We start from the raw sequence: 22,447 nt of genomic DNA on the forward strand, positions 1-22,447 counted from the left end.
GCAAAGTACACGTTACTTTCCAGCTGTTCTTGTTGTTTTTGTTTCTCATATAAACAAATAAATCAAATAATTGTGGCTAAACTTGCCCTTGTCTTTCTAACAGTTAATCACGGCACAATGTTTGGCATCTTCGATCAAACTATGACAGATTTTCCCTCTGATATTGGCCTAACTCCCATACTCAAGTCTTATATCTACTACAAAACAGAACTTCCAGGCATGAATTGGGTCCTTGGCAATAAAGGGAAGGGAAACTTCATTTAGTACATCCATGTATGCATGGTGTAGGGTGCACTTATCAAAAAGAGAAGGGGTTCGCCCCGATGTTCCTGGCTGGATTGGCAGCATATTGCGCCACAGCACCTTGTAAACCATTACATGGTGCTTAAGGATTAGGTCTTATGTCTCAAAATTCGCCCCACTCCTTGCAGTAATAATACCTGGCGCTTTGTATCCTTTGGCAAAAGGCGCGTTATACAAATACGGTTATTATTATTTATTATTAATAGTCTTTCCAGGCTATTTAAATCAAATTTTTTTCAGATTTCCCAAGGGGCAACAAAAAAATAGGAAATCAGACTTAAGTAGGAAGAATCCCATGCCTAAACTTCTCAGCAAAAGAAAGTTGATTTCTTTTTCCTGAAGCTTGATCTTTGTGTTTTCATTCCTGCTCATAGAGTGGCTTATAACAGGTGGCCAATGTTAATCAATACACCCCGCTTTTGGCACACACCAGAAAAATATCTTTCTCTCTCATGACACAACGAGGGAAAACTAACGGCCTCTAGAGATTCCAAGGCGGTTTCCTTTGAAATACACAAAAAATGTTACCAATTTATGGTATTTTTACAATATAATGTAATTACGCCGGTCATAAAACCGCAGAGAAAAGTGGGCAAATGGACTTAGATGACAACTTAGTGGTTAACAACCTCTTAAAAGGTTTTCTAAACAATGAAAGTAAAATAAAAGTGGGTAGGGAAGTGTTTCATGATCTGTTCAAAGTCAAGTTTTTAGACCTATAATAATAAATTGTAAATTACGATTGAAGTGCAAGACCAATTGGTCTGTCAAAGAAAGTCAACGACATCCACATTTAAAGATGTCAAGGCGTTTACTGACAGCATATGCATAACTATGGCAAGATTGAAAATACTTCATAGATTTACACATACATGGCTAAGGCGGAAAAAAACTTCCCTTGAAATAGTTTCCTCTGAAATGCTGCAGTTTTTGAGAAATTAGTAAAAAGGTTTACTTTCTCCAGAAGATCACAGCTCACTGATTGAAACGTTATCGAGCAGAAACCGACAATTCTCAGTTGAGCAGAAACCAGCTCTTCTCAAGGCCAGTTCATACTTCCTGCGAATGCGAAGCGAATTTGACGTGAATTTGACGTCACGACCCTCCTTTCGCAGCGATATTCGCAAGTGAGTCGAGCAGAGCTCAACTGCTGCGAATTATTCGTTGCGAATTTGTGAAGTCAACATTCGCTTCGCATTCGAATTCGCAGGAAGCATGAACCGGGCTTCAGGGCCACCCCTACTCACAAAAGATATTTCTTACATGGTGTCACAGCAGACCTTACTACACTAGAAACCTACAAAGATAGTTTTTTATCTCACAAGTCTGAAATCCTCTGCAAAGATGTCAAAGAAAGGTATAAAGTTTTCAAAACCCACATTCTGTGTTTCATTCCTAGTTTCGTCTCATTCAAAGTACTATTATGATCTTCTTTACTGCAGGAGACTTCGGGGAAATTTCAATGTCGGGTACCAGACTGCATCCCTGGTTAAGTGAGCATCATCTTTGAATCTCATCAGGTCTTCAACGTCATCTTGAAGGAATACTTTGTCCGAGAGGAGGACACTTACACTGGAACAGCAGAATGTATTGACAACATTTTGGACAGCAAGGCCAGTGCAAGAGTGGCAAGGACTAATGTGAAATTCAAGCTCAGTAAACTGACAATCATAATGGGCCAGGTTCGTCCTCAATTACCAACTATTGACAATGTACAGTTGAAAACATGGTGGGTTTTTTCTTTGGCCAATTTACTTATTTAAAATACTATCTAGAAATGTTTCTTTTTGAAGACAAGAAAATGGTAATGATTTGCCTATTCGCCAATTTGTAAGTGTTTTGAAAATTGATATTGGACCTGAGTAGAAATTTGTTTAATATGTCAGAAATGTAATCAATATTGAGACATGTTTTTCTTCTTTGATTTTGTTTTTCAAATAAAAACAAATTAAACTTCAGTATTGAAAGCACTATTTCTTTTTATTTTAGTTAAAAAAACAAATACTTTGTAAATATAAAACTGATGAATATATTTACTTTTTAAAAGTCAAGAAAAGTATCTGTTAATTATTTTTAATCCTTCGATAATTTTGTGCTAAGAAATGCATACAATAAGATTTTGGGAAAAAAAGTCTGACTTTTAAATTGTCTTTCGTAATGTTTTACTTTGACAATGATTTGAGGTAAGTAAATAATGTTTGTAAATAAGTTTAATTTTTTATCAGTATAGTGAGGGTGATAAGGTCAAAGGTGACTATGGCCGACAAATTCGCTTAGTTAGGCAGCCAGCCAGCAACCATGGGTTGACATTGTTAGGCATTCATTTTCATACAGTAAGCACTGGAAGGTATACATGCCTTTTTATGTGCTTATGGTTAGCAGCACTCAAGTGGTTAGACTGCAGGACTTGCAATACGCCTTTTGTGATACGCGCGCGTCACACGCCGCGGCTGATGCCACTCTCACCATAGACCTTTTCGCAAATACCGGGGCGGGCGCGTAACGCTTGGAATTAGGTGCATTGTGGTCTAGCTGGTATCCAAATTTGATCCATATCTATCCCACAATGCACCTCATTCAACAGTCTAAAATGCGCACTTCACTGAATAACATACGTTCTATTTTTATGGTCAATTTTACCACAACTTTACAGTGCTGTAGCATTGTGTCCGCCATACCTCAAAAAGGCTTATCACAAGGTTGTGGGTTTGAATCCCCCAGCTAACCGCTGATATCACAATGACTAGAATAAATATTGTCGTCTAGTTACTGAATCGCAATTTCTTGATTTGTGTCATTCATAATCATAGACGTCAAACCAATGTTTGTATGAGAGAGATTGGCTGTTGCCAGTTTGGTGTTTATATCCCTTTGTGGGAGTTTGCCGAGTTCCCTTGATGGGAAGATCATTCAAACAAACAAAAAAACAAAAATGGAAATTGCACAGTAAGCACAAAATCAGCCGTTATAAGCAGCTCTGAGATGTGGCCCTGATGATCATTACACCTGTTTTCTATTTTGAATTCCGATGTCTTCTCCCTTCTTTGACCACATCTTCATTGCAAGACAGAATATCCTTTAATCTCAATTCAAAAATATTCATCAGTAATAAATATTCTCCTTGTTTGGATTTTTTGTCAATCCAATGAGATCATTTTCAAATGCCAACCATTAGAAAACAAAATAGCGGAACGTTGCTTAAGAAAGACAACAGAAAGTTAACAGAGAACATGTCACACCATTGCCATCATGGAGCTTCCATTCTATTAGACTGCATCCGTAACAATTTCTAAGCAGTAAGAAGGTTTAGATATTTACAGAACAAGGCATTTTACAGAGCATCCAATGTGTATCAGTGAGGACATTGTAAAATCTAGTTCCAATCAGTTATGTCATCGCATTTACACCAGATCACGGCCCAATTTCATAAAGCTGCTAAGCACAAAAATGTGCTAAGCATGAAATGTCTTCCCCGATAAAAACAGGATTACCAGCCAAATGTCCATTTGTTGCATAGTGCTTGTTACTGGTATTCAGCTTTTGTTTGATTATCGTGAAAATCACATGGAAATTTGGTTGGTAAGCCTGTTTTATCAAGGAAGAAATTTCGTGCTAAGCAAATTTTTGTGCTTAGCAGCTCTATGCAATTGGGCCCAGATCTGCCAATTGCAGGGTTGAACCCTACTACACAGGTGAATTAAAAATGCAGGATCAGATCCGGGTCTGATCCACCTTTCTGGATCTAGTGTATAACGGGGTCACAGTCACAAAAATATTATGCGACTAAGAGCCCAAAACTACTCAAAAAACTTCCAAGTTGTTTTTCCTATAAGACAGATGGGCACTCTGCGGATGAACTTTATTTCAAACTGTGTCACTAGGGAGAGACTATTGTTTTTGTATTTTCCTGTAAATATTAAACACTGGGAAACCAGTTTAATGTCTATATTTTAAGAACAAAGTCTGCTTTCTGATTTGATCTTCTTCTTTTTTGCAGGATTTTGCTCCTATGTAACAATGAACTCAACTTGTTCTTAATTAACGTTACCTAAAGCAAATACTTTATATACCAAAGGTTTAAAAGTTTTAATAAGTGACCTAAATGTTAATTGTAAGTTGAATTTCTAAAATAATAGATATCTTGTAATTATATAAGAACTGATTCTTTTTCTTTAAGTTGAGTTGGTCAAACACATGTTCTTATATTATAAGGTTGGTTTGTAGGATTGGGTTTTCTCAGCCCCTTTGAGTTTTACTTTTTCTTAATTTGTTTTTGATACTGGAATGTTTTCTATTTATTTTCAAACTGTGTAGTCTGTCGAAAGAACACATTATACAATATAAAAAAGAATCCATATTGATTTATTTCTCCTTCAAATCCATGCATTCAAACTATCTGGTCCAATTCTATTAAATGAGTATTATGAACAATTTTCCACAAAAGTTAAGTAACTTGTTCTTATTGTAAACTTAAATCAAGTATTGTTAATATACAATAAAGCATTTCCAACACATCAGTATTTTCATATAAGTTGTTGTCTACACATCCACTCAAAAACCTTGCAGCTGACTTGATCAAACCGCTGTTTACAAGAAAACAACAACAAGTTTGTTACTGAATGATGGATGTATTCATTGTAAAGCATGGAAGTGACTAATCATGTGGTGTGGTGATCCAACGAAGATTTAACATTGGTCTTGTGTTCTCGTGAATGATAACACAACATTACGCTGTTAGGGGAAACTTGGCAACTCATTCTCTTCATGCCTTTACAGTCATTACACTCATGTACCACAATCACCATTAACTCATTCACTGCCAAGGTTGTACATGTACGATTTATTTTATGTATCCTGAAAAAGCCATTAACGTTCATGTACGATCTGTTTTATGTACTCAAAAAATGTCATCAATCGTACATCTACAACCAGTCAAGAAATACCATGACTTCGGGATGTACCAAGGCAACAAAAAGCAGCAAGATACAGAAAGATTTATTTTATACAGAGTTTTGAAAACCTCAAAACAGCTTGGCATTTTAGGTTTCAACTTTGCAAACAAAAAGCAGGCACTGCAAGAGTTGAAAGCCATCTCTTTAGACTTACAAGGACTCTTGGTGATAACTCTTTAGTGATTTAAGATTGAAACTTAATCTTAAGATCAATCTAAGCTTTTGTAACAAGTCTTGTTTTTTCTCTGTTCTGAGACATTGCACAAGTATGTTAACTTTTCAGTAAAGTACACATGATGTAAATTGTATTTACCTACACATTTTTATTTATTATCAAAAATTACTACATTTTATAACGCTTTTTGTTTGTTTTAATAAATGAAGTAATTGGGGTGTATATTATTTTGAAAAAGCATGTGTTACACACTGGTGTACGTTGTCATATCTTTATTGACCCAAATCACCTGATGTTACCAACAACAAATCTTGATTGCGCCAATTTATGAGTCATATTTCTGTGTGTTACTGCACAGTGCAACATGTGTTATATATTGCACAGTGGGCAGGTTCGGCACTGGAGGCAACGTGTGTTACTACACAGTGCGCATGTTACGCACTGCATTCCACCACATCGTTCCACCACATCTTTGTCCATACAATTTGACTCCTCAAAAGGCAGATCATTGGGAAACAGTGTAAGAGGTGTGTATAAACGTTGCTTTTAAATCAGTCATATCTACGTCTGTATCAGTAAATAATAAATATGGTGTTGCACCTCTTTTAGCAGTATTTATGTATTCTATAAGACTGTCTCAATTTTTGTATTAGTGATTTCAAGCCTGACTCCCAGTCTTGTGGTGATAAGGCTGATTTTCTTATGTAATGGACATTTTAAACTTTAATATCAGAACGTTCATGAGTAACTATGTATAAGAGGGCATTGGGGCCACAGCAAGACGTGTAAAAGATTAACACTAGCCCTGGTTTTACATTTTTGGTTAAGTCAGAGTTTACCAGAGTTGATACCAAATGGACCATCGAGAAACTGCACCCAAAAGTGATTTTGTTTCTTGTTCACTCTACTCAGTAGAGTATCATTTATTTTGTACTAGCTCTACGACATTTAAACTTTATTTTCATTTCATTAAAAAAAAATACTTAAAAAAATGCTATTTATTAAAATGGTTGAATCTGTTACTTTTACTAGGTGACTATGCTGTCTTTGTTTATTTACAACTTTTCTGTAAGAAATCTTGTACTGGTCATGTTTGGATTAAAAGGTTTTACCGACAAATTATATAAATTGGTGCTGTCTTCTGTGATTTATTTGAGAGTTTATAGATAATCTATATGCATAATGTATGCAGGAAATATGGATTGCCGAGACAAGGCAAGCTACGCATGCCTCTTGCTTCCTGCCATTTTTCTGTTTCTAGACTCAGTTCAAATCCTTTTGTCAGAACAAATCTACTGAAGAAAGTCTGAAAACACAATAATTACCAGGAAGGAATGACAATTTGTGTTATATAGTTAAGCAAGAAATATTTTACAAGCCGACATGTCGCCTCGTTGGTTTCAATTCTGGGTTTTTTTTTTTTTACAAAACACAAAAATTATTTGAGCAATGAAACGACTCGTTTGTTTTAAATAATTTCAGTCCTTTATCCTCATGACATCGTCATCATTTCTTTGTTATAATTCCTTCATTATTACAATGTGTCTTAAGTTGCTTTCCACCAAGGAACTGTCACAGAAAACCCCAAATTAAAGCACTTTGACAAATATTTAGTATACCTCATCAATTTGTTTATGACTTTTTATTACATCTCTTCAATACCCTTCTTACTTCCTTAGTGAAAGTAAACCAATTTGATGAACTTGTAAGATCATTTAATAGCTCTCCCACCCTCAAGAGGGAAACTCTAAAACGGTATTTTGCCTCATTTTCCCCTTCCCCAAACCTCACAAGAAAGACAACTATATAGTTTGGAAGACCTCCATGACTTGATTCACCAATGCCTCTCAGATCACCACCTAAGACGGACCACCATCGCAGACAACCATCACATCATCATACTCTAATCTTAATCATCTTATCTCAACTATTTCAATGTCATCTCATGTCTTTCCGTCTATCAAGAGCAATTACTTACTAATAAGACTATCTGACAGATTCATGGACTAGACTTAATCTACAGTTATCTGGTTTATAATAACATGTTTACCAGTCTTTAAGAAGTACTCCGAGCTGTTGATATGACTTATTAGAGATAAGACTAAGGGCCTGCTTTAGTACATCATCTTCTTATTATTAAAGAGGCACACCAGGATGTGGAACTTCCGTTGCTATTGACCCCTTGCACGCGCGTCACACGCGGTGGCTGATGCCACGCTCACCATGTTGGTGGTCAATAGGCTTACGTGTAAACGCCGCAGCACCTAAAAATGCGCACTTCACTGAATAACACACGTTGACATTGACCACCAAAATGGCACATCCAAGATTATTCTGATGATGACGTCAGGTGAAATAGGTCTATACTTTTACAAAGCAATCTTTACTTTGATTATTGTGCAAGCATTTCTTTCTACAAGTTCTCTTATAACATCTAAAGAAGACAAGAGGTAATGTTATCCAGAATTCATCATTTGACCCATGCTTGCCTCCTAACCACTATCCATGCTTGCCCTTTGACTTCTATCAACAAATTTAAAAGGTTTATTGGTTCAGAAGGAGAACTGCGAACTTGATGATTTTTTTTTTCTTGATCAAGTCAACCATCCTGGAAAAGAAGCCAAACCCTCCTTTTATTTAACCAAGCTTTCAATTTATGAGGTAGTTTTCAACTCCACATAAATCATATCCAATCATTTTGGGGATCTCAACTGAAACATTTCAACCAAACCAGCAATATCTAAAGAAGACTTGACTCCAGAATGACTATTCCTTCTCCTCAAGGCACCCACTAACCCACAACTCACGTCTTATTTGTTGTCTTAGTTCCACTCCATGGATTCTTGATCCTTTTGAATTTGAAGATGTACTTAACATAAGAGCAATGCACATTGGGGTTAAAACCATACACAGCCTGTCTACAAACAAGTCATTTCAAGTGGGTCCAACTTCCTTTCATAAACAAGAGCAGAGGCAACACTTCAGATGACTTTTGTGCTTCAAGGGACGAGGAACCCTCAAAGACTATTCTGAAATGTCAAGAAGTGGGACATTGCCACAATATCTCTGTGTCGGCAGCGGCTTCGCTTAAACAAACACCAAAGGCTTTCCCATTACACCGGAAAAAGACAAGCACTCTTAAGGATTTATAAACCACTGAGAGAATTTAGCAAAACACTAAGGAAAGAAAACTACATCCCAGGCCCTTTAGAATCTTGTGGGGTCAAACTTCACCCTCTTTTGAAGTGTTTTTGTGTGTGTCTGAAACAAGCGAAAGTTCAAGTTAATGGAATGTTGATTGTGTCGGTGGAAAAAAAGGGTGTTTCTTTAGGATTTTAAAAGTGAGTTTGTGGAGACACTGTGGCTGTTTCAAGAAAGCTTCCGATACAGCTGAAATATCAATGAAAGCATGTTGTAATGAGCCGGGAGGTAGTGTCGAACCAGGGAGAGCATACCAGTCCCAATACCCCCACCCTTCAAAAAAGAAAAAGTTATACATCTCCGATTGTCAAGTCATTTCACATGGTAGTGACAAAAAGAGTTTTGTTAGGCACTTTTCATCATCACTGACTCACTACAGCAAATGGTAGTAACTAAGTTCAAATTCAAACACAGCCAATTCCTATATTTGTCCAGCGACTCATTTCAAAATTTAACAAAAACTGCAGCTGTGGCGCCTTTGGCTACTGGCTACATCAACAAGCCACTGCAGTGATCAACTGGCGCAGCCGTAGCCATTTTAGAAAAGATCTAAGATGTGGGTTAGAATTTCTTAATGCCAGCTGTTTTGATGGTCTGAGCCTCTTGTAAGCTAGTCTTTATCCTCGGTGGAAAACTAATTACTTCATTTCAAGGGTTAAATTAACTGTCTTGAGAATAAAGTAAAGGGTCTCGGGGAAAGTGAGAATTGAAGGAAATAAAGAGGAGGTCAGTCATGACTAGAACTGTCAAGATTTCTTTCCTCCTTCAGTTGACATAAAGTATTTACCAACATGACAAGCAAGTCAAACTTTGACATAACTCAGCAAATGTCTTTAAGTGAATAATATGCTTTAACCATCTTAGGGGTAGGGTACAATTAGTCTCAGCGGCAGTACCTTCTCAGGAAATGAGGACAGTCCAGTCAGCGTGATGGGTCTTAGACTCACAGTCCTATTTGGATGGCACATTGGATCAAGTTCACTTGGTTTCACACCTCAATTTTTAAGTGTTATGATCCACTGATCCTGTCTGTACGTCAGATCAGCATCATAAGGGGAAATGTGAATGGACAGAAATAAAAAACAAAGCAAAAGGACTTTCAGAAGACTGACACTGTTTTGAATTAGTGAATATCATATACTTCCTGAAATGACAAGTATAATGGTTGCCAAGAGGGTTTCTCCCTAGTGCATTTAGTAGCATCTTAAATGGCACGAGATGCATCATGCAATTTCTAAAACTCTGAGTTCTAGACAGCAAATTTATCACTCAGTCTCACAAAGATATTTCACAAGTCTGCCCTTGGCTGCGACATAATGTTTCCTAACAAACCGATTCAAATCAAATCAAAGAAGAAAACCAATATTGTGATAAATAACTGTCTCTTTAATTAGAAAATTTCACAGATTTTTTTTTAGTATTCAAAGTTAAGAAATAGGTTCCTGAATTACAAAAACATTCAGATGTTACTACTTGCAAATATAATCATACAATATCTGTTCAATCAGTAACAAAAGACGATTGAGATGTGCAACTGAAGTATTTTACTAGTTGACAAAACGACAAGGACTAAAAACAACAACAACTATTGGGTGGAGTACCATGATGTACATTGGTAATGGAAGGGGATGTTACTATGAGGACAATTTGAAAAATCAAAAGATGGATAAAAACCCATACCTTTTCCCTTTTCTCCCAAAAGATTCCTGAGGGTTGTTTGACACCCTGAGTAGATTCAGAAAAGTTTCAACCAAACACCCTTTCATGGAGGAGCAACAACAAGTTGGCCACCAGCCACCGTGGTTTCACCCCAGACAACACATGTCCAGTTGCGAAGACAGACGTTGCGATAAATAAGGAAATTGGGAATATCAGGGACAATTTCTTTTGGGTAGAACTGAATCAAGAAGAATCAAAATCAAAGGAGGTCTAATTGTTTGCATCTGAAATCGACTGCAATGATTATGACAAAAGTCCCTGTTATGCTCAACGGATACTTTCTTCAAAGTTTTGTCTTTTCAAATTTGATAACAGCTGCAAGTCTGTTGTTTGTTTTTTGGTACATGTGATACTGCCGTCGATTTCACAAAACTCTTCCTAACTTAAGACTAATCGTAGGACTTAGGATGAGTCCCAACCCTGCACTGTAGCATGCGGACCTTAAGATTAATCCTGAGTTAAGACGAGTTACTCGTCCTAACTCGAGATAAGACGAGTCCTAACTCTTTGTGAAATCGACCCCTGGTTGTTAAATTTCATTTACAAAGCCTATAAACAATGATACGTTGAAGTGAACATCCAGTTTTGTAAATAAACTTGAATAGACCCCTTGTATAATGTGCAACGTTGCTGGTCCACTCAGGTGACACGCACGTTTTTACGCACCCAAACTAGCTATCGTCCAATGATCTGCCTACTTTGCCTCAGTGAGGGCCTCGTTACAAAGAGTGTGACATCCTATGTAAGGGGTCTCCATGAAGAAAAGGCATTCACATTTGAATGTTCACATTATTGTCTTGTGGATCCTAAGACATTGTTTGAAAAATGACTCATGTGCTACTAAAGTGGTCCTGTAGCATGCACTGCAGTTGGTTGCCTCCACGTTACATGTAAAAGGCCCAAAAGGAATGGGACAATAAGTCATTTTGAGTTATAGTGGCTACAATACTATGACACTGTGACTAGTTTGTGTAAATTTGTATGTATACACCCAAACCAAACAGCTCACTCCTTTAAGGCCTAAGGTTTATAGTCGGTCTCGCGATGGTCTCGCGATGGTCTCGCGATGGTCGCGCAATGGCCGCGCAATGGCCGCGCGATGGTTGGGCGATGGAAATCTTGACGCGCGATAAAAAAAAATACATAGTTTTTAGGCCTCAGGGATGACTTTAAACTGTGTCGCGCATCAAAATTTCCATCGCGCGACCGTCTACAAACTGGCCTTTAGTGTCCACCATATCTCAAAAAGGCACCTAGGAATACACAGCTCAACTTAAAGACTCCTCTGAAGACAAGCAGAGTGTTAGGGATACGTAGGATTGGAGAAAGACGATCAGAGCATAGTGATCGAAACGTCAAGTTAAAACCAAACGGTTGTTTTCAAAACCACCCCACACTCATTTAGAGATTAACATTACATGGTGTTACCGCAAACCTTTACTATACCAGAGTGTTTCTAAGATGTCTATTTATCCGAGGTGTTCAATTGAGTCGAGTGTTAGCCACCATGAAGTGAATCTTCTTCTCCTTCTATTACCACAACATCCTGTAGGATACAGTCATACAACCATTACGCTGTCCTTATCCGGTTTCCATCAACACAAATATCAAACCTGCAGGGAATCGCCAAATCACTTCCAAGATGATGTCTCTGATGATGACAAGAATCGCCAAGGAGTTGATCGGGGGGGGGGGGGGGGACTTCTGGGATCTTAAAGAGCCGCTCCCTGATTTTTATCATCTGCAGTTTTTGATATTTGTTGACATATATGGCTGCCAGTGTCTGGAAGGGTTGCTGATCCTTGGCTTGCAGGATTCCTCAACTCGTAAAATACATTTGGAGAAATTTCAAAGTATTCTTTAACTTTCTTTGAAATTCACATCATAAATTGTCTTGTCTTTTGATCTCTCCTGATTGAAAGTTTGAAAAGTTTTTATTTCTGGAACAACAATTCTTGAGGATATATCAACATTACTTCTCAGAGCCACCAAGTAATCTCCTCCGCGTTTCAAAACCTCCAATCCTACAGTAACCATTTTCATGTACATATATTTTATGTAGGTTCAATGGTGTGTGGATGTACACCTAGAAGCATGTGGTTTTAGGTAGAAGCATATTGTTACAGCATGCTGTAACAATTTGCTTCTATATACGTTGTACAACTGCTGCAGCAGTTGTACAACGTATACTTGTTGAAGGCTTTTAGTCGGCCCATACAGGTATAGCCGTTTTTGATTGTTGCCATTTTCTGTATTTATATACAAATGGAAATGAAGTGTAGGAAAATATTTCATCTGAGTTGAGAGGTTAGAACAAAGAGCCACTCATAGGCTAAGCGGCTCTGTGATACCCAAGTTTCCTCAACCCCCCCCCCCCCCTCCCCATACCGCATTGACTCAAGTCCACTGTGTAAACCCACGCTTTGCTTATCTCGACTGTTCAATGCTCTCCATAATGCTTCTACACCCCAATACCTACAGGCTACTGATGAAAACAGGGGACAACTGACATTCAAAATGTACCTGTTGCAAGCATTAGGCCAGCCCCTTCCTGGATACTGACCTTTGACCTCAACCCCCACCAGATCAACACTTAGGTAGCTGCCGTTCATAAAGTCTTAATCAGCAATCTATTCATCCAATATGTAAAGTCATTCCAATCAATTAGTGAAATACCTTGTATTAAATGCTTAAAAATGCTAGTCATGTATTGGTTATCCCACGACATGACAGCCATTCAAATTGCAATATCGCATTCACTTGTAATATTCGGACTTCCTGTGAACGTAAAAATAGCGGGGACCACCTCTGGACCATGATGTCATCAATCCATGCCCTCAGCTGTCTCCATTTCACTCTCGTTGCAGATCAAGGCAATAACGAGGCACGACTCAGAATCTCTTACCGAGAGCTAGTTACTTCCTCTTTGAGAATGTGAGTCTATAGACTTTACCAAGTCCTTAGGGATATCCTTTTATTTCCCCTAAGAAAGCCGACTGAACATTGCTGGGGAAGTCTTACCAAGGTTGCTTAAATCAAACCTGACAGGTTTCGAAGAGGGAAAACTTGTCGGTTTTACTAAAGAGACAAGGTTTTTCCAACCACTAACAGGATCAGTGGATTTGGGGACAACTCTGATGGAAGTTACTGTACTATTCAGTCAGGAAGAAGGTGGAGTTTCATTAATTGGATCGACAAACATCTACAAAGATCGACAAAGATCTACAAAGATCTACAAATGACCGTTGATACTTGATGCTTTTTGTCATTAGAGCTTTCAAGTTGACATGCAACTCTAGCAACCTTTTCTCGACACACGAGGAAAGCCAGGTTCTTACCTCCTGTGTATTGTTGAAACAAAGCGGAAACATGCGGATTGCACAAAACAGTGCGTACTGATTGTAAATGTCACAAAAATTTGGTTTGCATTCCCTTTCGCAAGAAGTATGAACTAGCCTCAACTGGGTGCTAATGACTTCTCCAGCAATAAATATAAACACCATTCTTTTCAGCATCAGGAAATTGTAATTTTACAGCCATGTTTACCATTAACAATTTGGTAATCAAGTGAAGATTAATGACTTTAAAAGTGGCAAAACAAAAAATCCATTCCTACCTGACAACTGATTTATGAAACAATGAATATTCAGTGAGATTTTGAAAGTACTTTAAAAATGTTGCTGTACACTGAACATTCAACAGGTTAGAGCGAAATGAACGCACAGAGCGAAATGAACGCACAGAGCAAAAAAATGGGGTCATGTCAATTATGTGGTTGACTGTCATGTGTTTCAAGGTGACACATACTTCCCCTCCCCCTTGTAACTCCGCCCCCTCCCTGACTTATGTTCCAAACATGCAACACATGTTACCACATTAAAGCAACCTCTTGTTTTTCCCTTGGAAACTTTCCAGGATAGTCCTGGGATGTTTTGTTGGAAGATTAATTGAATAAGGATGCCACATTTAAGACAAAGTTGTTTCTTACAGTATATCAGGTTGAAAAGCTACTGTTGGTATAACAACAAACACCCTCTTGAAGACAATCTCAGCATACTAATCGAAACCTCAATTTGTTCCACCACAACTCATAAAAAAGATCTATGTACAAGATGTTACTGCAAACTTAACTGTCTTCAGGTTTCTAAATTTTAAAGCCTCAATCAACCTACAAAAACATCTATGTGTCATACTTTCTTAATCACTTCCTTAGAAAAGTATGTCTCTAGGATCATAGAGCAATAAACTAGGACATAACATTATCTTCAGTACATTGTCTTCTTCTTCCAGTTTCTGTTCCAACTTTTAAAAAATTGAAGACTGGGAGGCACATTGTACATCATGCATCAGAAGAACTAACAGCAACATTTCTCAGGTTAAATGAACAAGTGTTCACAGGTAACTTAAAGGCAGTGGACACTACTGGTAATTACTCAAAATAATTATTAGCATAAAACCTTACTTGGTAATGAGTAATGGGGAGCTGTTGATAGTATAAAACACTGTAAGGAAACAGCTCCCTCTGAAGTAACGTAGTTTTCGAGAAAGAAGTAATTTTCCATAAATTTGATTTTGATACCTCAGAATTGATTTTGATGTCTCGAAATCAAGCATCTGAAAGCACACAACTTCCTGTGACAAGGGTGTTTTTTTCTTCCATTATCTCGCAACTTCAACAACCAATTGAGCTCAAATTTTTACAGGTTCGTTATCGTATGCATATGTTGAGATACACCAAGTGAGAAGACTGGTCTTTGACAATTACCAATAGTGTCCAGTGTCTTTAAGAACACAACAATGACTACAACAATTAGATGGTCATTTGAATAGGAAGGTGATCCCTCATTAGTCATGTCTTAATGTCTTTCTGAGTCTGTTTTATTAATTCAAGAAATATCATGGGGTAATCAATCACAGTCATAAAGTCAACAACCCAAGGGCAGATAATTGATTTATATTAAGCAGACAGGTGGAATAAAGATGCTCAAGAACATCCCAATAATTGAATTCTCTAGGATCCATTCCATTAGGAAAATGTCAAGAGCCTTAACAAATATTGCTAAGCACTGAAGAATCTTGCTTAGCACGAACAGGTAAACAGCCAAAATACAATCTATACTGTTTGTGGATCTATTCCGATAAAGAATATCCGACCAAGGAACATTTACTTAAAGCCGCTAAATAAACAAATATTGCTAAGCACTGAAGGGTCTTGCTAGGTAGAATCAGGTTAACAGCAAAAACACAATGTGATTTACTGTTTGTGTTTGCGTAGTTCTTAGCAATTTGACAACCACAATTGTCGTTTTGGAGCTATTAGTTTCACATGTGTGATAGACTTGTGGGCAAGTTGTTAATGATGCGACAGCGTGATACACTCAGTAGCTAGCTCTCCTCGATCGCAAGCGCTGATTGCTCTCGCGCTGATTGCTCTCGCGCAAGGTTGCTGGCTCCCTGACTGCTCACCATTAAATGAGACCACAGTCTTGAGAGCAGTTGTCTCGCGGGGGCCACTGCAGTCTGGTGAGACCATCGCCAGTGTAAGAGAATCATGGACAGAGTATGAATGCTCACATCGGCGACCAACATTTAACGACTTGTCCACAAGTCTAGTAGGTGGAGGGAAGTCAATCTTGTCCTTACACACAATCACTTCCTGGAAAAATCAAGATTCTAAAAAAGATGTTTGGCGACTTTTACTTGAAATTATTCATTGCCTCTATCAACAAGAATTATATTTAGTATTTGGGCACTTTGTCATCATGCTTGCAAATCTTATTGAACACTCACTAGCACTCTGGACCATAAACCATTAAAAACTTCATCACTGTGACTCTTTTATTACAGTACCTCTAGTTCACCAGCAACAACATACTTTTATTTAAGAACCTTCTTCCAACTCAGGGGAAAGTGGTTAATCTGGGTGGAGAGGTTCAAATAAAGTTGGTCCTTCTCCATAATTTATGGAGTCAGATTAAGAAGTTTGAATTTTAATACAGGGAGGATTTACAGATGGATATCTTGAAGAAATCCTCAGGAAGGGGTAGGTCAGGAAACAAGGATCTTAGAAAGGAGGAGGTTGCGGGTTGTAAATTAAAAATGGCAAGATCATGATCCTGGCTGCTTGGTGGGAGAGGAGACTGGGGTTTAGGAAAGATAGATTTAGAAAGGCTGTCAAACTTCGGAATGGACTTGTGGTAATGTCTCTATCATGTCATCTCTTTCTTATTTGAGCCAACTAAACGATTCTGAGCGCACACTTTTAAGAGATATTTCTGAGAAAAAGAAAAAAAAAGTGAGTTGGCCGTTACAAACTGCTTACCAAGCAAGCAAATGATATAAATGCAAGAGTTGCTATTGGCCTGAAGTTTAAACCGTAATAGACTCTTTCCCAAGGGCAAATCAAAGTTACAAATAAATACAAATAAAAAATAGAAAAATCTAGAAACGTATAGGCCTTCTGTAAAAAGACTGAGATACATTTTGCTGGTACAAAAAAAAAAAAAAAGGATTTTCCTAACTTGATCAAATTGGCTCCAAACCTAAGTCATTCCACTGTCAAACTTGTGGTCAAAGTGGACGCCCGACAGAAAACCACCCCTAAACAAAGTTAATACTTTCCACTTTTATTTTCCCCCCCCCCCCCGACAAACGCATCAAGAAAATTAGCTCTTGCATGTTACCGTTTTGTAATTTGTCTAAATCAAATTTTGATTAAGACATGATAAAATGCTAGAACGCAGACTGCTCACCCGCTGTGCCCATTATACCACAAACGGAGCACAGGTGACAAATGCCCACCCTCGTTACAGTCAGACAAAACACACTGCTGAAAAATACTAGGAAAATATAAGTGGTATGTTTTATTATTGCGTGCACCGTTTGTAATTGGTAAATTGGACTTGGTGGAGACCTGGAGTTGAACATGTATCAGCTGAAATGGGTTGTTTTATTGAATATATCCAGCGAAATTGAGCAATTGATCAAAAAAGGTTCAACTTCGACTCTGGATCCATGATGAATTCTAAAACAATTTGAAACGATTGAATAGCTGTAGCCAAGACAACTAACATTAAAATAATTATTTTATACTGAAATTAAAAATGTGTCTGCTAAGATTCATCAGTCCCTGTGTCTAACCCTTGAACAAGTTTTTAGTGTAGCTTATAATCCATTGGTTAATATCCCCAACAAACTTTTTCATGGGTTTATGGGATTGTTTCGAAAAACTCCAACACAGTGAAACCCAAATTCATTAGGCTGCTAACGAAATAATTCTGCGATAATGCGCATTTTCCTTTGGGCTGTACATGCCAAACTCCATGGTAACCAGCGCGGCTTACTACTATGGGCTGTGGTAGGGCGTAGGCAACACATACTTGCTTTGATTTCTAATTGATTAATCCTTAATTACAGGTGCAAGTGCATAAAACTTACAGCAAACAACTAGGAAAAAGAATGTTAATTCAATTAAAAAGAAAAAGTACCTTAGGTTTAGTTTAATTAACCTGTCGTAAACAAATCACGATCAACGATTTATCAATCAACAAAAAGCAATTACTAGCCGTCACATGACAAGCAAAGTTTAAATAATTGATTAAAAAACACTGACACTTATTTCTTTATTAAAGTCAACTTACTTACATTTTCAGGTAGAACTTGAAATGCTAATAATGTGACACACTTTAAAGCCATTGGTAAAGCCACTTTCGGTAAACAGTGTTGTCCAAGGCCCACACTTCGCGTATCACAACTTCTATATAAAATAACAAACCTGTAAAAATTTAGGCTCAATCGGTCATCAGAGTCGGGAGAAAATAACGGGAAAACCCACCCTTGTTTCCGCAAGTGTTTAAAATAAATCCATAATTCTCGCTATCAAGAATTGATATTGTTTTAATGTTGTCTCAAAAAGTAAAGCATTTCATGGACAAATATTTCACCATTACCTTCTGTAAACCCTGTAAATTATTTGTAAATCTGAACTTTTAATTTGTTTTTCTGTACCGAAAATGTATAATGGCTTTAAGAGAATCAAGAGAAATTATTGAGAAACCAAGTTCTCGAAGATTATATAAGAAGTCTATTTAGCCTTAGAACTATACAATTTAATTGGTAAGACGCTGCTCTAGAATGACAAAGGTCATGGGTTCGAATTCCACCCGAGTAATAGACCTTTCTTTTGCAACGTCACAGCCCGAGTTTTTGCCAACCCAGATTGGAAAACTATGGAAAGCCGTAAGTGCAAATTAAGAAAAGATCGCTATTTTTTGTAACAATGTAACCAAATTTGTTGATTTTATTAAAAACAAAACAAATAATTATGAGAGGTATTTTATTTAATTGAAAGTTTGCAGAGAATGCTGAATTTGGTTAAAACATCTCTTTTTAAGATTTAGTGTTTTACTAACATTCGGCCGACCATGCCAACCAAGGCGGTTTGTTTATCAACAAAAGAAAGGTCTATAAGCCTGTGATTTTTTTCACAGAATTTGGGGAGTGAGTAAACAGTGCTATAACATACATCTGTGTAAGGGTAAAACCAAAATAAATAGGTATAAATAAAATGATGTCATTATATCCTCATCATGTACATACAGCTCTAACACACAATTACAAAAACAGCGTTTTCGAAACAGCTGCGCCAATTTGTTCTTAACATCAAGTCTTTAAAGACTTTTCAAAAAGACGTGAAGTTCATGAAGTCCTTAGAATCACACAACCGAGCTTTGAACTCTAGGGTGCATAGGGTTTCCGAGTCACATCCATTTGGAAGAGATGTTTATTCATTCTTAAAGTCATGCCGAGCCAATTACAAGTAGTGGTAGGATCAGGTGAAACTTGTCTGCTTGAATTAACATACCATCTTGTAACGTCAAAAAATAACCAAATTCCACCATAGTCTAGGCAACCTTTTATAATTTGGCTCCTGTCCGAGGCCGGTTCAGAGACTGGGTTCTGATGAGTCTGGTGCCAATGCTATTTAATTTTTGTTAGTATATGAATGAGCAATTGGAGATAACAAACGAGTCTAGAAGCAGGAAATGACTTTAATGGGGCTATGGTTCTATAGACCTATATCAAATAGGAACCATCTTGGTTTTCATTCATTCAAATCCATGTTACCAGGACCCAATGTTATAAAGCTGTTAAGCAGAAAATACTGCTCAACAAATGTCTTTGCTAAGCAAAAATTGAGTCGGGCATCAGCCACAACAAAATGACTTGGTGCCCTTGCCCTTTCAAAAACGAAGCATACAGGCCTGCTATTCAAATGGTTACCCCATCTCCATTGCCTTTGTAAGGACACATAGATGAAGATGATGAGTTGATGAAGCACTGACTTAAAGTATGATCCGACCTACAAGCATTAGGACTTGCCATAGCACTGTTTATTACAATAAGACAATTGATACTTGGTTTGCGGTAACACCATGAGACAATTGATAACCACATTTGACCAGAATTTTTCTAAACATTTGATACTCATTTGATACTCCCACTAAAGAGTACACTATTCAAAACGTCGAGATCACACCGGCTTTATTCAGAGCTGACACTCCCACTAAAGAGATTTGCACATGGTTGCGCAAGTTTACTTCTTATTTATAGTTTCTTCCTTCTCACAGTATTAATGAAGCCTATTACAACTTTTCTGTATTTAGGTACAATTTGAAGTTGCTCTACAACTTGTTTCTATTCGGAACACTTGAAAGCTTTTAGCGAAGGATGGCCTTGATGATGTGTGATGGGTGGTTTTGCCTTGTTTCCTGAACTGCAACTAATAACCTTAATCCTCACAGCAAAAGGTGATGAGTAATTAATTATTGTAAGATGATTGACACATTATTTGTAGGTAGTGTTGGATGTAACAGGTGTATCGAGGGTGTAGTGTTAGGTCATTATGTGTTAATGTGAAGAAGGCTAGATCGTTAGCTAATTACATGCTTGTTGAAGGCACTGGACACTATTGGTAATTACTCTAAATAATTGTGAAAACAATGGTCTTTGACAGTTACCAAGGGTGTCCTTGAAAACACCTCAATCCTAGCTTGATGGTGGGTCATATAGCAAGGTCCTTGCACTTTGGTGGTACATAGCTATTTTCTTCCTGAATTTGGGGCCATATTTCAGTTATAAACTAGGTTGGACAATCCTTGCGACAATTAGGCACTTCTCATTTCTTAAACATTTTGTAATGTCTTGAGAAATAATTAAGTGTTTATTCTCATCATCATATCTTTACCTAAGCTTCCTTTCTATGAATGGATTAAACATTTCAGTCAAACATAAAAGCTATAAGTGTGACTATAAATGGGTATAAAACTAATAAAAATCGCCCGTAAACCCTCAGAATTAACTATTGTTTACTCTGAGAATCTCCTTCCAGATTGACAGAGGAAAAGATTAGCTTTTATTATCCCAGGAATGTTAACATGTATACTATAAGTTAAGCCTCCAGACTAAGTGAATATCCTGGGGGTTGTCAAAGTGATTGTACTCTTGTTTATTTAGAAATCCTTGACGAGATTGGGATCCAGACCATAGCATTCAGAGGAATCGCTCCAGGCATGTCTACAAAACTGAAACATTTTTTACTCCTAAACCATGGGGCTACTTAAAGGTAAGCTCATAGATTTGTAAATACTCGACAAATTAATGAGCTTAAAAACTAACTTAGTAAGAAGCACAGCAGCTGTTGACAGTAAACAATATTTTGAGAAAGGATTCCCTTTGAATAAGGTTTTCATACTTTTTCACCCCAAAACATTTGAATCTGTGAAACGACTTAAGCATGAATTTTTCTCAGATTTCTGAGGGTTTACTAAAAATACACCTTTCTGAAGGTCCGTTCTCAACCGCTGCAGCCAGAGAGTGGTTGGTCTTGAAGAAAATACCGAGACAATTTTCGGTTGTTTCTCAACTATCAGACACTGTATTTAGCTGCAACTTTCACAAATGACATTTATTGGATCTTTATTGATACATTTGCCTATAAATCAGCATTAGGGTGACAGGAACCAATCTATGTCGCTACCTTTAAACGCTTCGTAGAAGTTACCTTTACTTTGTATTTGCTTATCCAGTAAAATAACCAAGGACATGACTGTTTTGTTTTGTTTATGTAAACGATTATTTACCCAATAATCAATTTTAGGCCTTGCAATGATGAGGCCCAAACTGGGTACTGGGGGAGGGAAGGGTGAAATATCTTTTTCCAAAACATTCCATGGAAATTTGAACAGCACAATAATTTGCTGTTAGTTTTAAAATCCTGCAAAACTAACAAGTTAATATTTGAAAAATATTTTTTTTTTTCCCAATTTATTTTTCGGACGTTCTGAGGAAAGAAACCACCCCGAGTCACACATTAAGATTTCAAGGCTTTATTTTAAAATTAATTCAAAAAATGATAATAAATATCCACCAAAGTATCCACACAATTTCTCAACAAGATTACATCTTTAAGGTGATAAGAATTTGACATTGATGATTTCAATTTTGTTTCCAGCAGGAAAAAAACCTCCTTTTGGAGATTCAGCTAACCGTCGTCAGGGTTTTATGCCAAGCTGTTCTCTCCTCAGTGAGGAGTGTTTGGGACAAAGCTACGGACAGAGCGGACCAACTGTAGTTTAAGCTCCCACTTGTTGAGTGACTTTCTTTAAGAACAGGATTAAGGAATGACTTGAGACAATCTGTCTTAAGATTCGCAGGATGCATCTCCCTGCTCCGGAAATTGAAGATTCCTCAAACTGTCTGTCATTTTAGTTGTTTTCCTGTCCATTCAGATTTTCAGTCAATCCTCGTTAAATCTCAAAGCTTAATTGATCTTGTTTGTAGAATTCCAGGGATGGGGTATAATAAACAGGTGCTGATGTGCTTTGAGTAAAAGGGATCTCAAACTCAAGGTAACAACTTGGATTGTTCACAGGAAAAGACCAGGCATGACTTAGCTATTGATGTATTAAGATTAACTGTCAAGGAAATGTTATATTATTTTCTTTCCTTTTTTTTTTTTATAGGAGATAAACATTAAATGCATTTTCATTTCCGACAAGGATGTTTTATATTGATTCTTGTTTTATTAAAGATGCTG

General features: G+C 37.3%; 1 protein-coding gene across 1 annotated transcript in view; it reads left to right on the forward strand.

Annotated features, from left to right (window-relative positions):
- Window positions 1-2,203, forward strand: part of LOC117295286 (cysteine-rich motor neuron 1 protein-like) — a 39,369-nt gene extending 37,166 nt beyond the window's left edge. Inside the window, exon 4 of the mRNA XM_033777843.1 lies at window positions 1,746-2,203. Coding sequence (XP_033633734.1) covers window positions 1,746-1,796 — 51 coding nt within the window. The 3' untranslated portion in view covers window positions 1,797-2,203. The remainder of the gene's footprint in view (window positions 1-1,745) is intronic.
- The last annotated feature ends 20,244 nt before the right edge of the window (window positions 2,204-22,447 follow it).

This window comes from Asterias rubens, chromosome 10 (genome assembly GCF_902459465.1).
Source record: "Asterias rubens chromosome 10, eAstRub1.3, whole genome shotgun sequence".
In the NCBI taxonomy this organism is placed as follows: domain Eukaryota; kingdom Metazoa; phylum Echinodermata; class Asteroidea; order Forcipulatida; family Asteriidae; genus Asterias; species Asterias rubens.